This window comes from Cygnus atratus, chromosome 1 (genome assembly GCF_013377495.2).
Source record: "Cygnus atratus isolate AKBS03 ecotype Queensland, Australia chromosome 1, CAtr_DNAZoo_HiC_assembly, whole genome shotgun sequence".
NCBI lineage: Eukaryota > Metazoa > Chordata > Aves > Anseriformes > Anatidae > Cygnus > Cygnus atratus.
Genome location: NC_066362.1, coordinates 137532670 through 137549102, shown reverse-complemented (window position 1 = coordinate 137549102; position 16433 = coordinate 137532670). Strand labels below are relative to the sequence as shown.

The 16433-nt window shown below is 41.1% G+C and overlaps 1 protein-coding gene across 1 annotated transcript in view; it reads right to left on the bottom strand.

Moving 5' to 3' along the window:
- Nucleotides 1-16433, bottom strand: part of SLC9A7 (solute carrier family 9 member A7) — a 66874-nt gene that overhangs the window by 31600 nt on the left and 18841 nt on the right. Inside the window, 7 exon segments of the mRNA XM_035558169.2 lie at nt 779-861; nt 864-919; nt 1207-1312; nt 2601-2713; nt 3721-3797; nt 4493-4570; nt 5849-6048. Coding sequence (XP_035414062.1) covers nt 779-861; nt 864-919; nt 1207-1312; nt 2601-2713; nt 3721-3797; nt 4493-4570; nt 5849-6048 — 713 coding nt within the window.

The window sequence follows — 16433 nt, the reverse complement described above, 5'->3', positions numbered from 1 at the left end:
TGCCCCTTCTAGGCCAGTTTTCAGAAGTCTAGGCTGATCAAAGCAAGGTGGGATGTGTAAAAATACCATTATCCTAGCCAGTCCAAAAGCAAAGAGTTTGATTTTTTTTTTTCCCCTTTCCTAGGGAAACATCACAATTTCTGGTGCAGATCAGACTTACGATTTACTGCCCAAGCCTAAAGCAAAACACACACAGATTGCTCCCTGAGTGCCTCAGAGCTCTGATCAAATAGACAAAGCTTCAAGAGAGCAGGACAGGTCAAGCAAAGCACATAATGTTATCATGTTAACTCTGGTAGAGATACTCTTATCCAAGCCGCATGATACAAGATTTCCAGCAGAAAGGTTAAATGCAGAACTCAGAAAGAACCCATTAGAGTCAGAAATAGCTATTAAGGATTTTGCTGAAGACAGAACAAAACACCAGTTATCCTATGAGATGTCTTTCAAGCTTACATAATAAAAACTTTCGTAATTCCTAAAAAGAAACTGAACATTAGGACGTGTCTCCCCCTTGACTTTAAATCTTTTGACAGTACAATGCATGCAGCAACATCACTAAAACTTCTAGTGCGGCCACAGTTACACCAGAAAAAGGGGATTTCTATGGATACCTATATGCCTTTCTATAGACAGAGGTCACATGAATGCTGGTCATGTCTTCACAATCAGATTAAAACAAGCTTGAATCACCGTTGCTACTGCTGGAAATAGGTGAGCTCCATTAGCATGTGAATATGGCATCTTATCTGCAAAAGCTAAACATGAAAAAGGATATCAAAGCTGTCACTACTCCTGTCACTGCTCCCATCATGAAAGAACCACTGAATATTCCCAGGAAAACACCAACCGACTTGAAAATGCTGCTGCATCGAAAGCGTGGGTATTTTCACCTGTTGGCTGGTAGGCAACTATCGATCTAGGAACAGAGTAACACAATGACGAGTTAGATGTGGCATCAGAAAGGTCTTACTCTAACAGCATCACCTAAACAGCAGAAAAGACAAACCCATACTGAAGGCAAACTTTACTTTTCTGTGCTTGTTATGCATGAGGTATCTTGGCAAACGCTTGTAATATTTAGTAATTCAGCTCAAGATGATACACTTAAATTTAAAATAGCACGTCTAAAATAAATGCTTTTTCTGAGAAAAATACCTAAAACGATTAAGTAATTTCAGAACATAATTTCAGGTAGTTACTTACGAAGATAATACAATGGCAACAGCGTCATTCAACACGCTCTCCCCAAACAGAAGGGCATAGAGATCAACATCAGCATGCAGCTCATTAAATATTGCTAGCACGGTAACTACAGAAAGAGGAAAAAAAAAGAAAAAACATTGGCTGACTTCAGGAACAACTGTGAGTTGTGACAGCCTAGACTTTCCAGTTTGTCTTAAGCAACAAAACCCAGAATTGAAGTACAGGATCAAAATCAAACTGGGAAACAGACCAGCTACATTTATCTACAGGTAACTTCACCATCAGTTTTAAGGCAGCTCCATTAGGAAGGGGCTCTGTAGCCCTCCCATCTGCACAGTGTTTATAGCAAAGTCCCCCATGATCAAGGGGCATGGTGCAGATGAAACTTCCACCAAAAACAAACAAACAAAAAAACCCTTCAGCAAAACATTCTGCAGCCCTTGCTACTTTTAAAGGCTGCATGGCTTGTTGACATGGCTTTATTATTTCAGTCATAGTGCTAATAGCTGTAAGTGTTCCCCAAAGCACGCACTATGCCACAGGAGTGTAAAATTGTGTAAGATTTGAAATGGGCAAGACTGCTAAATATTTATATCAGCCTTTTCACAAACACTTCAGTCTGACATGAGAGAACGATTTTGAAGATGTTCCCATATATGAGCTTCAAAAAAATTACATGGTACTTTTTGCATAAAGACCGAAATCATGTGCAACCACGAGCTGTTCAGAGCTCAGCTCAGTCACAGGAGCTACTTCCGATTTTTATACCAACCACCACCGACCTGTTTTAAACGTCAGGCTTCATACTTCAACACTCCCTCCCCTGTCCCTTCACACACACCAGCTCTCCAGACTCACCTGTCAAGCGCAGACACCTTTGTGAACATGCTGGACTTCAAGGAATGACTTTTTTTTTCCAAAAGCTAAAGTTAATCTGCAGAAGAGCATTCTTCTGCTTGAATTTGTATAACATTATTGGAATGAGAAAAAACACAAAGCCTCCTCAAATACAGCTCTTAAAATATCCATTGTCTCAAGCAACGTAGCTACAGAAGTCCTGCTATCCACACAGTATAATTTCATTAATTTTCAATTAAATTTAAATTAAAATTAAATTTGAGGTACACTAAACAAAAATCTATTAGGGAAAAATATTTAAAATAACATATAATGAACAGGAAAGTTGGATTTGTCCCCAAACATACTATCACATCAACAAACTTACAGAATAGCTTTCACAGCACCCAGCATTTATGTGCATTTCACAGAAGATCAGAGATACTAGCACAACGTAACTGGAAATAAAGTACAATTAATATCTTTGTGCTATACAGCCAACAATCCTAGCAACAGGATCTTTTAAGAAGATTATTAAAAGTTGTTCAGCAAGCTACCTGGATCAGTGGCAGATATTATTGCTCCAAAGAGGAGGCAGTCCGTATAATAGAATTTACCAGAGAGCTGTCCCACCAACTTCATTAGTTTCACAACCCCATACATGAGATTCCTGAGGAGAGAGGATTAAACAGTCCAAGTAAAACGAGCTGGCACATTTCAGACAGTCAAAGCAAAACCACAAGCAACAGTATTTCAGGTGGGCTTTGTTATTCTAGAGCTCCATGAGACATTGCTGCAGTTTAACACTGAACTCTCAAAATTCAGTTCTCTCTCTTTCCCAAGAACTGGGCAAAGAGTGAGATATGATCCAACATTTAACAGTTAAAATCAGCAAACAGTGTAAGATTTGCTCATACAACTAGCACAAACTCCCCAGGCTGCTTCCTTTTTCCACTGCAGGGAACATTTCTGTGCTCAGAAATCCCCTCAGTGTTGGTTCTGCCACAGTACACAAAGACACAGAAAAAGCTCTGAACTAAGAATAGCTTTTAACATATTTCTCTTTAGTGAAATTGAGAGACACGAGCCAAAGTCTCATATGCAACTCTGTATTTCTCTCTATGCAATTTCTGTATTTCAGAATAGCCAAGAACACAGCAATACCAGCTGCATAAGTGATCGTATGCAAGTAAACCGATGTGATTATCTTTAACCAAATGTCTGTGTACATATACATATAAAATTACGCATACACGTATATCAAGGGGTGAAGGGGGGGAGAGATACTGCATGCACAATGGAAGGAACATCTCTAGAAGTCCGAGAGCTAAAATTCTATTACAAGTGGTGGCTACAATTCAGGATAAAGTTAATTCTAATAGGAGTCTAACAAGCTTTCACTTTGTACTGTAACATGACATTAAAAACAGAACGCTGCTCTCTAGTACTCTTGTCAAGTGATTCAATATTGTTGACAATTGAACTTGACAATATTGTTTGAAGGGTCGGCATTGTTTAAAAGTTAGATCTCAGCAGAAGTTTCTTTTAATTCTGTCTGGAATATTCACAAATATAATCAAACAAATCACAAAACTAAGACAATCTAGATAGCTCAATGTGTACTTTTCAACTTTAGCTTTAGTAAAAATAGCAACAGATAGTACAGATTTCACTTACCCAATGATAAAACAAGAGACTGCTGTTCCTAAGAAGGCATAGGCCAAAATTGACCCCAAATTCCTGAAAAAGTGTCTCTGCATAAGAAAAAAGGTTTACATACTCATTTAAAGAAGTTATATCACTTGTTCAAAAACAAACAGTGCATTATTATGCTTGCCTTTATTGGTGCTTTCTAGAGAAATCAATTGATTACTGCAACGTAAATTCTGTCCAACTGCAATAAATTGAATATATCAAATCTGAACCAAGTATCGAATCTTACATGGAGCTCACTGACAGGAAGCTTTCCAAAAATATTTTTATAACAAATATTTAGATATAATATATAGATAGATATGAGTTAACTGCAAAAATAAAAACAAGCACCACTTGAAGATGACCTTCTGTCATCCAGAATCTGGAACACTCCCACTGGGATTCAGGTTTGGGTCCCCTTCTCAGGGTAATTTACTGCATTTTGGACATTACAGAAGGACCAACATGATTCATAGTGGGACATCTTCTACTTTAAATGTAACTGATATTAACTTCTGGTAATATTCAAAGGAAAACAAATCATCAATTTAATACGTTTATAGTTTTTTTTGTTTGTTTTGTTTGCTTTGTTAAAAAATTCAGTATGAGTTAACAGTATGAGCTAACCATCTATGAAGGAAATCAGATTTTTCTTATTGTCACACAAATGGTCCTGAACAAATCCTGATCCTGAACAGATCAGCAGTCTCTCATTAAGAAAAGGCTATTTTCCTCAGGAAATGATTACACTTACTTTCTTCAGGCTATAACCAGCATGAAAGATAATAGGAGGCAACAGAATGTTGAAAAAAACTTCTGGGTCAAATGTTACCTAAAAAAAATAAAAAGTGCGAAACTAGTTAGAAACAAACACAAATTTTTAGGTCTTTTTCTTCTTTCATTTTTTGACAACAAATATTTCTAGGTGTTGAAATAACAAACTTTTGGCCAAGTTGACCTTCCAAAATATTGGCCAGCTCTATACAGATGCAGCAGCAAAAAGCTACAGCTTTTCATACTGAAGAGCATCTAGGAAAAGAAACATTGCATTCATCAGTAACTACAGTCTTACAATCCCAAATACAGTCCCCTTTTTGAAATAATAAAAAAAAGTCTAATAGAAAGGATACTGGAGAAAGTATCTCTTATTGTAATACATGACAGTCATGTATTTGTACTTTTTGTTGTTGCGTTCCCCCCCCCCTTGCCAGTCAATTCATATACAAGTCTGGTTTTCAGGAATTGGGATCACTCATCACTTCCAAATATTTCAGTGGATACTGAAGATATCCATGACAGACTGCACTAGACTAAGGAACAAACTCAAACATTTAGAATGAAAACAAGACCCTCACACACGAGGCTATCTAGGCCCTCTTCACCTCGTATCTAAACACAGGCTAGAATACAAGCACAAGTGTGCACTCCCAGCATGGGATTCATTTCAGTTGTCTCTAGCAGACAGGTACATATGAACAGTCACCCACATTCTCTTCATAGTCACAGAAAAGCATTTTTAGGTTACGGTCCTAAAGTGGCAATCCTATACCTCAAAGTCTAGCTTTGCTACACACAAAGGGTGTTTAATTTCTGCTATTGAATAGAAGCAGTGAAACAGCAGATGCAAGCAACAGTTGATAAATGAATTTCATTTCCAATACCAGATTGTCTTGTTTGGTAGATTACAGGGATGTAAGCAGCAACTATTTCCTGAAAATAAACAGATTCGAAAACCCAAGGACAAAACAAAGAAACAATCACTATCCGTTTTCTCCCATATATTGTAGTATAGAAGGCAGCATCAGAGATGATAACGAAAGCTTTTTTTGCTCAGCTAGCTTTCATGAATTGTACAGATGTTAACAGTGTACATTAAGCCTCCAGCAGCAATCAAGGGCTTTGGGGAAGAACTACACACTGGCAGCAGAACACAGCTTTGCCAGCAGCGCTAGAGCACAGAAGGTGCTTTTGAATTCAGCACTGAAGTGTTGTTACCACCAGATATGCAGACATTTGAAACTACCTAACATCCAAATGGCAGGGGAAGGAGGGAGCTGCAGAAAAAACACAGCCAAGCAGCACACATTCACAAGAAATGGTTTAGCCTCACCTTTCGCAACATGTCATTTTGCTCCACGTTGTGGATCTTCCCAGGGCTTATCTCCCCTTTGAGCGTATATTCAAAGAATTTCCCACTGACGTTGACCAGCAGGGTCGTAAACGGCCTGTCCTCCTGCGAACAGCTGAATGGTTTATCGTGGCCGCTGGTAGAGGGAGTCCCGTACCTTAGGATCACCCCAACGATGAGTCCTGGAAGAAGAGAGTTAAAAATCCATGAGGCTGATCTGCCACTCCTCTACCTCCTTGCTGAGTTTTGAATATCAGCTAAGGTATAATGCAGGAACCTCACAAGCATTGCACACTTATAGCAGCGAATTGCTACTACCAGTTTCCTGCAAAGGAAGAGATGCCCCAAGCACATTGAAACTACTGATGAGTTTGTAAAATCTGGTTTCCGCCCACAGTGACAAAAGTACTCACTTTCATGTCTCTTCTTCCTCACCCTCATTCACACCTCTAATGTGTAAATGCTGAGTTGTGCTAGAGGCCAAGCACTGGGACACAACAAATGGATTTCACCTTCATAAGGGCAGAAATGAGTAGATACACCACTGCTGACGAATTACTGCTGAAAACATGAGACCATAACTTAACTGAAACCATTCGCTGTAAAATATTGGAACACAGCTGCAGCAATGATGCAGCTTTTTTTTTTTGCCTAGCAACTCTAAGCCAGCTAACAATGGCAGATGCAGAATCTCCTGCATACTTATAAATTCTGCAGCTAAAATTCATACTATATGCACAAAAGTCAGCTGCATGTCTTTCACAAAATAAAAATAAAGCAAGGGGCACCTAAGCAATCACAGGAGACATGATGAGATTCATCAATCTAAGAGTCACTCAGCCTAAATAAAATCCTACCAGAAAACTTTATCAACAAGAGATGCATCAGCATGAGGAAAAAAAAACAGAGGTAACCTAATAGAAGGACAATGCCAGGAATCTTGGAAGTATAACATTTTAACTGAGCACCATTCCTTTTTAAAGGTACTGTGGAATGAACGAGACTCCACAGAAAGATGGATAAGAATAGTCAGAGTGGCTTTGGACTGCTAAGTACACAAATTGATGCCCTCTTAAAGTCTCCCCACCACCTTAAAACAGTCTGTGATTTAATCCTTGTTGCAGACAGCTGCAAGGTGATGATGGATATTTATCAATAAGAAATGATCCTTTTGTCGACAGGTCAGTAGTTAATGCTGGCTTTGCTGTCTGTGACCAATCTGCATCCATAGATTTTTTCCCCCCAGATGGTAAATAAAGTTGACAGGTGTTAGCCAGAGCATAAATGAGGTGTAACAAGAAAAAAAATACACAGCACCAAAAAAAAAATCTTTATGGCATGGACTAAAGAGTAATCAAATTGTAATAAAACAAAACAAAAAAAAAGAGAACCCTCCAACCAAACTAAGCCTCCTCATTGTCCTCAGGTTCAGAGTGGAAAAGTAGTTTTAATGTAAAAAAAGGTGTAACACAATAGCTGTGACACTCAAGTGGCTAGCTACCCACTTGTCCCCCTTCTCTGCCATCAATACACCATAATGACAGCATGATCATTAAAACCTAAGCGGAGTATTAGCATATATTTCATTTAGAAAAGAGATATGTATACTCAAAGAGAACACACAGGATGAAGACTTTGGCAAGACAAGACTACTTTCTGAAATTTCAAATGCTGACAACTGAAATACAGAGTTATGTTCCGCATGCTTCCTCATGACCTCAGAGTATTTTTCAGCTACACATCGTGGATGCAACGAAAACACAGCTATGCACAGTGACAGGCTACAACCAGTCAGCCTCAAGCCATTTGCACTGCCAGTAATGGCTACAGATGCTTTCTACAAACCCAACTAGTCAAACTGCCACAACTTTCTGCTGTTCTCACTCTCCTCATCCCTAGACAGAGACAACCGAGCTCACACAATACCCCCAGAAGGTTTTCAGTCTTAAAAATTGATTTAACCGGGATCAGCCAAAACCCTGTAGTAAATCAGAAGCAAGAATAAAAACTCTACAGATTAGCTTGCACACATAGCAGTGGCACAAAACCAGATCTATACTACTACTAGGCTGACATAATAGCTTCTTAGGCTCAGAGAGCATCATTCAGTGAATTCATTTCAAAAGCAAATAGGGAAACCTTTGTTGCTATTGTATTAGGAGGATGCACTAGAGGGAGCAGGATGTGATTGTATTACACAACTGGATATGAGTGAGCCACTCATACATTTTCCCCCTGTAATAAAATACATCAGTTATTTTAAATCTGGTTTTGAAGATACGACAATTACATCTGCAACGCATACTTACTGTTTGAAGTTAAACATACTTTAACCCTCACTGTCCCATGGCCCAGCTACCACAGCTACTGGGAAATATCCTGCTTTCATACGCTTTCTACTGACAAAACACCAAGCTGGATGACCTTCACATTGAGCACCATGCAGTTTAAGAGCCTCTGATTCCTGCTGTCAGGCTGTCTTGCAGCTCTACCCACAGCAACCTTGGGAAAACCACCAGCAGCAGGACACAGCCAAGACAAAGGTCTGCAGCTACTGCTTTTCCTTGGGATGGCCAACACTGAGGAGGTCGTCAGAAGCAGTGGCAGCTGGTCAAGGAAAGGTGCTGTGAAGTGGTTACAGCTGCATGGGGCTCAGTCCTGAAAGGAAATAGGTATGAAAACACAAGGGGCCAACAGGCCACTCAAATCCCACGGCCAGCTTCACCAGGTGTGTGGGGGGGAAACTAAGCAGATCAGAAGATCAACCACTCAAAAGACTGGAACAGTTCCCTAATCTTACAAAGCTACAGGCATTGTGTTATATAGTTCATAAGTGACAGGTTTTGAGCATTAAAGTGAAATACTCTAGGCTGGGCACATTTGACAGAGGCAAGCTGCAGAAAGGCTGAGTCATGAATATTTTTCTAAAAAAAACTTCAAAGTTTTTATGTGGATGAAAAAGTGTAAGTGGAAAAGCGTATGGAAGCATTCATGTTTCCAATGAACATCAACTCTTCTACACACTAAAAAGTTCCTGGACTTGTTAGCTCACTTCCACATCTTATTTATTTATTTTAACCCGATAAAGCAACATTAAGAAAGCTTATACACCTACTCATCCCCCAAAAGGTCCCAAACAACAACGACCTACGCACCTTTCAGGCAGACCGAACTGCCTAATTTACAGCTTCACAAACGATGCCTTTCTAAGCTGCCCGTCATCACGTGTTATAGAAAGAGCAAGTTCATCCTTTATGAACTCTCTCTAGATACCTGACTTCAACCATTTCCAGAGCAACAGAGTCACAGCTGCAGAAAAAGGCCATCAAAGAAAAAGACTTGGAGCCGCTTGATGGACAAGCTTAGTGGGATACTCTAGACTTACTTTAGCAGCAATTTCTAGGATGCTAATACAAGCGCAAATTTGGTGTAGCATTACTGCTCACTTGGAGGCAAGAAGAGGGACGGAGGCTAGGAATAACGCACTCCCCATGCTACTTTCATCCTGCACAGGTTCACTGATGAAGAGTTTATAGAGAACTTGGATCAATGGAGCAAATATTTGTCTGAACACTTGAACACTTTAGCTCTTTAAAAAGAAACCTCAAGGGCCACTAAACCAGCTCTGCCTTTTACTGCAAGACTGTCACAAGAGAGAGCTAGAAGTGAAGTATAAACACTGCAAAACTTTAGAAGAGCCTTACTTTCAAAATTTGTTTGTGGTAATGGTCGTAGATTTACATCACTGCTCATAAAGACTCAGGAAAGATAAATTCAAAAATTAATACTTAATGTCTTGCCTACGCATGATTTGCGCTCTCACTTGTAGCAGAGAAAGCATTCCTGCCACTGCGCTGCCTGTACAATGCCAATCATGCAGCTGGTACACAAAGAGCATCTTATTGCAAATAAAGCATTAAAAAGCTAGGACTATTTTTTTCCTTTTTTAAAAAAAAGAAAGCTGTAGTGATGATAAAAACTTCAGAGGTAGTTAACACCAATCCAACAAAACACCACTTTGTGTGGCATATTTAGTTTTGCTTTTGTTTGAGCACAGAAGTCACTGCTGTGAGACTGAGCTCAGACACACACAACCACTAACTAATGCCTGTCCCAGGTCAGGGCTGAGCGTTGCGTCGTTTTCCAGCCAAGTCCTCTTCTAGAAGAATTAGCCCTGAGATTTCAGGGAGCTTCAGCAGTCAGCAGCCTTCAGAACTGGCGGATCCACATTCCAAGACACACAGCTCAGTCAATGAATTCAGACTGTGAACCTGAACTTGATCAGTGGGTGAACTCAAACCTGTAGATAGATACCTTTTCTTCTGTCCACTCCTAGCAGAGGACTGGGTACAGACCACTGAGGCACCATCCCTGTGGAGCACAACTTGTACTAACTGCATTTCAGGAGGAAGGGGACTCAGTGGAGGCCTTACTGCTGTTTACAGCTACCTACTGGGAAGATAGAGAATAAAAGATTTCTCTGAAAAGTACATGGTGATTAGGTCTAAAAGCAACAAATGTATTGCAACACACGCACAAAATCTAAGAAAAAGCCACCACACAGCAAAGTGGATAAGCACCAGACTAGGCTGCATAATCTCCATCCTTGCATACAGTCAAAACTCACATGAGCATTGCCCTGAGCAGTGCAGCCTGCAGGGGCCTGCTTTGAGCAGAGGGCTGGATGAGACCACCTCCAGAGGTCCTTCCACCTGGGTTAATTCGGCGATTCAGACTCTTTCCTGCAAAGATTTGGACCCCCAGACAGGTACTTTATATAGCAAAGGTTTCTTTAAAAGCAACTTTGCTGTTTCCTTGGCCAGCCTTGGGGATTTCTGTGGCTTTGAAGTTTTGTTTAAATGAGAGACAGCACTGCTGATGCACAGCCAGAGAGGCACAGAGCATTTTCTGGGTACTTGTGGGACCCTGGCTTCCCAGTGGTCCAAGGTGACACCAAGTGAAATACTTACGTGTTTCAAAAGCAAGTATGTAAAAAAGGATTTCACAACATTCGAGTGCGTAGATTTTTCCTCCATACACCCAAAATGAACTTTTTACCAGCTTGTGGACCAAGAAACAAAAGATAAAAAACAGCAAGAAGGTTGAGAGAAAGCCCTGCTCAAGTATTTTCAAGGCAGAAGACTATTAATAATAATAATACACAGTATTTATCACACAGCTTATTTTACCATAGGGTGTTTGTGTGCATCGAGATACCACAGTTTTAAAAAAACAGGAAGTGTTTTTCCTAATACAGGGTCAGCCTCTGAACTTGACAACCCACACCTTCACCTTTCAGTGATTTATCATCAGGAAGTTTCAACACTTCTTACAAAGAAAAGAATTCAAGTATTGTTTCTGTTCCAGAACTGAGCCAGCAGTGCTGCACCTAAAATAATCAGATCAAATGTTACGTCCCACCTGCAGACCAGCTAGCAACACACTCTTTGTACCGTGTGCTTGCCACTCGTTGTGCTTTCCACGTACTGCAGTACAGAGGGACACTGCTGTACAATCCCTCGAAGAAGGTGCAAGCCAGACACTGCTGAGCTTCAGCCCTCTGTTAGTGTCTTGCACTCAGCACCACCTACCATTAATTACTTTCTTAAGGGTGCAATGCTTCCAGCCCAGGATTCATCAGCTTGTCACATCTCTGCAAAAGATGAGACTTGTTTTGAAAATAATCCTCGTCTTTGGCAGTTTAGGTTCAGCAGCATAACTACAGGATGAGCCCTCACCACATTTCAGTGAAAGAGTATTTTTTCCAACAGGCAACGGAAGCATGCGGTGCCAGGTCTTTCTTGAAGTCTGAAGGAAACTTTGGGGATATCCAGAATCTGAAGTGTTGAATAACAGATTCAAGGTCATGCTTTGTCACTGCCTTAGGACTATTTTAGATAAGGGCATTAAAAGACTGCAAACAAGGTGTGGATTAATGTCACTCTGCACTAATTCTTCCTTGTAGGCACAGCGAGTGGTATGCTATCAAGGGCATTTTTGTAGGAAGTATTTTATTCACTTGAAAAAAAAAAAAAAATCAGTAAACCAACCTAGGCATAGCTCTGTATTTAAACAAACAGATTACTCAAAAAGGTTAGAGATGCTGCACAGCACCCAAATATCAAATTAACTTGTTGACTTGATGCTGCCAGACACACACACCCCATACACACTGCTGCCTTCTCTAAAACCTTGGTTTCCAGAAAGGCCACAGGAGCGTCTGATGGCCAAAAACCCCTTCTGACTAACTGTTAAGTCTGATGGCTCTGCTTTTGTCTGAGGAGATTTAATTCTTTTTCAGGTCATGTCATATTAGTGCGATCTACATACTCACGTGAAGTGACACGGTCAAGAGAGTACGAACTACAGAAGGCGGCAGATGTACTTTATTCTTTAATGACAACAGGGTTAAAGAAAAGGTTTAAGAGAGGAAAAAGGCATCTAAAAATATAACTATCAAAAGGCAGAGGACTGCTTTGGCGGTCAGTGATCTGAAAAACTACAGTTTCACAGACCTGCACATTTACACAGGGCAGCAATAACCCCAGAAACATTAGTGCGTTCCTATTAATTGGGAGGGATGAGTAGGCACCATTAGCAAGGTGGTGACCACAAACACGACCACAAGTGTATAGCAAATTGATGACCAGCAAGAAAAGTTGTTCCTTGTATTCCCCCACCCTCTTGTCCCTGGAATCTAACATTCAGAAAAGAGTTGAACAAAATCCACATATTCAACAGCTTTCCTGGAAGAAATTGCTGTCCTGTGGTAAGGGCATGTGGCCCCTGGTCCAAGCATGGGACCATGAGTCAAGGCTCCTGACAGCTCCCAGCTTCAGCAGTGACTCAGTGGAACAGCTTGGGCAAGCCAGAGAAGACAATTTCAAGAAACACCCTCACACAGAAGATACTGCAGTTATAAAAGGCAACTTCTAAGTGTTTGTCAGAGATTACAGGTAAGAGTCTGCAAGTAAACTGTCTGTGTGCCTTCAGGTTCAATTATAGCACAATTATCATTTCAGGCAATGTTCTTAAAGCATTTGCTGTCAAGCGTTTTATACATATTTTAAAAGATTCTTTGTACTTCCAGAAATAAGCATTCCTTCCTAGCAATAAAGCCCAAAGCAGTGAAAACCATACACATAACTAAAGCCATACACGTTCCTGGAGGCATGAGCAGCAATGGGCAACCACGAGAACACTGACTCCAACCGCAGGGCAGTTCCTTCCTTCTTTCCTTCCCCATGCAGCAGTGGCTTCGCAACCCAGCACCAGCTGCGACTGGTGCCATCCCCTGCTGCAGGGGCAGGGCTGAAGCATCTCTTTCAACAGAGACCTCTAAACCAGACAAGGGAAAACCCAAACACAGATTTATTTTATTTTTTATACATTTATTTATTTATTTATTTTCTCCCCAGGCACATTTATGACCACTCTAGCAGGCACCTTGAGAAAAATAAAGAGGGGGAGCAGCTCTATGTTATATAGCAGAAAACTTTCTATTCAATCATGTTTTGTTACTACTTTTCTCTCCATTTGTGTATATATACACACACAAAACATTTGGTATACCTCAAACGGGAGGCCGCGAGCTCCTCAGAGGCCAAAAAAGAATAATGTCAGGCTGTTTGGTACAAGAAACCTTTACACTAATATCACCACCTGGCTGAGGCACTAGCAAGAAAAGCAGCTTTCCTATATATGAGAAAAAAGCCCAGACAATAATTACTCCCCTCACCCCAATGCATATGCCATAAAGCTTAGCAGAAGGAGTTATTAATCTGTCATTGCAGCAGTCTGGCTTCAATCTCAAACCCAACAGAAACTCATTAAGCAGCAGCAGCAATCTCTTTTTGAGATCCCTGTTTGACACAGGGAGAGGGTGGAAAGGGAAGAGGCAGGAAATATATCCATCTCTGCATGGCTTTGGTTTCAAAGACTCCACAACAGCTACAAGAAGAGCTGTGAACTACAGATAAGCCTGTTTTCTTGCTAAAAACAACAAACCATATCCCAGCCACCAGCCTTTGGTCATCTGAAAAATATTTGCAAGTTTACAGAAGTGTACAGAAGCCTTCATCCTGAAAAACATTTCTGGGATCTTCTGATTTGGACAGTGGCCCAAGCAAAGCCTTAAGAACAGACTGAAGACATTTGAGCAAGGTGAACAGGCTAAAACCTGCATCAAAAAGGTGTTCAAAGGTTTTAAGGAGTACTACCCAATACTCCCTGCAACGTCTTTTTGCTCCAAGCCACATCCATTTACTAACAAGACAGCCTCCTACCTGCAGGACGGAAAGTTTAAAAGTTGACTGAATTTTCAAGGAAATCCTTTCTGCTGAGGCAACTGGTGCTTGTATGTGAGACAGGTCACAGCTTCCAGGGAAATGCAGTGATCCAGACGCCAGAGAAGGTGGGAAGATGACAACCCCATGGCTTCCTGTGGTCACTATGTGTGATCACTGAAGTCCTGTTACTGCAACACCCACCCACAGCCTTAACAGGAGACCTATTCCATCTTTCCATGCCTGTACCATTCCCCAGGAGCCATTCCCAGCCTCTTACCGTGCTCCCTCCAAAACCAGTACATGCTTTACCTTCCTCTAACCAAGCTCACCCCACAGTTCCCACTCTGCCTCCTCACTCTGCTCCCACTGCAGACTGATGCCTCCCTGCCTGCTCCTGACAGATCTCAAACGCTGTTCTCACCTGACATTTTTGCCATCCCTTCCATCTTTTTAGCACCACTGGTGTCAGCACGGTGCCCGAGCAGCTTCTGCTGTGTCTCATCTGCATCCCACCTCAACTCTAACCCCAGCACATCTCACTGGTGTGACAGAGGTGGTTGGGAACTGGTGAGCTCACATCCCCTCCTAGTCCACAAGGTGCCACCTGAGATCCAGTAGGATCAGACTTATTTCAGCTGAACAGCAGCCAAGCCCCACTACACGGAAAAATAGGACCTAGTGACATCCAGGGCACCTACTAACACCTCAAGGGCTTGCTGCAAGACCCTTTGGCATTAAAACAGCAGAAAGGTAAGGAGTAAAACATTTTTCCAAAGGATGATCTCACTTACATGATCAGAACCACAGTGCATCCCATGAGACTATATTTATCTTAACCATTTTGCATGCATGTAGCTATTTATGCTGTCTTCTGGCCATCCGTTCCTCTCTGCATGCTTTCTCCAAAGATACAACTTGAAGAGAAAATAGTAAGAGGTTCTCAGATCGAGTCAGTGGGATTTCCACAAAATCTATTTTAACAGCAACAAAAACCTAAACAGTAAGATCTTGGATTTAGGCATATGCAAAATAATCACCACAAAGCAACTCTTGCATCCCAAGTTGAATTGATACCCTCTCACAAGAATACCAAGACCAGAAGGATCTATTTATTTCATTCATTTTACACTACACTTGGGACTGTTTCAGGAAATTGTCACCAATATACCCTCCAAACTTTACCTTGCTTCTCATGACATGGCTTCCATGTCAATCCATTTCATGACAATCACAAGGGGTTAACTACTTGTAAGTAGTTTGCTTATAAAATTGCTGAAGCTGCTTTCAAAAGAAGAATTAACCGCATACCATATGTATAAAAACCTGGCAACGTACACATTTGCAAAGAGGAACGTGAACACCTCCCACCTCCTGTAAAAGTAAAGGACAAGGGACTGGCTTGCACCCACACACGAGGTAGCACAGAGGATGAGCAGGCCGTGAAACCCGGCGCTGCTGCTCACCACACAAGTATGTCCTTCACCATACATGAGACGTCTTTAAATAATCAGCCACCTGACTTTGAAACTTTTCCATTCAGGTTTAAGCAAACCACAGCATCAGCTAATTCTGGCTTCACGTCACTTTCACTTCTCCAAATATACTCTTTTCTTAGACTAAAGATGCTTGACGGAATAACACGAGTGCCAGTCACAACAACGTGCAATACCATATAAAACACTTTGTCTAGCCCACAGCTGCCATCCCAAACCACAAAAAAAGCACCTCATTTAACAGCACCATGGCTGTTAGGACTCCTGTATCATAAATAGTTCAATGTAACACAAAACTCCCCGAAACATCGGTTTGTGGAGATAACCGGTTACACCACCTTGCTGAGCTCACCCAAATCTGTCCATACTGCTCACAAGGAGAATTGTGCTCAGAGAGCATTCGAGTCTTTGCAAAAAGCTGCTTAGTTTTAAAATCACATGCTGGTACTACTGCTTTTAGGCAGCGTGGTTAAGAGATGGTTATTTGGACACTCGGAAAATTGGAAAAACACCTCTTGAAACTTTACTTTTTTTATTTATTTATTGTAAGTACTTACTCTGAGGTCGGTGACCATATGAATTTGTGGGTCAATGGCCATGCATGTATGTGCACCTTATTAATACTCTCAACACACAAGCTTGATTGGTAATTAACACACAAAGACCGCAGATTTGCTTCACTGGAGGTAATTTATCAGGAACAACTCGTTGTAAGCTTCTGTTTTGCCTCCACCAACCACGGTGGTGGTACAGCCATCGTGCACACCCCGAAGTTCAAGGAAGCCA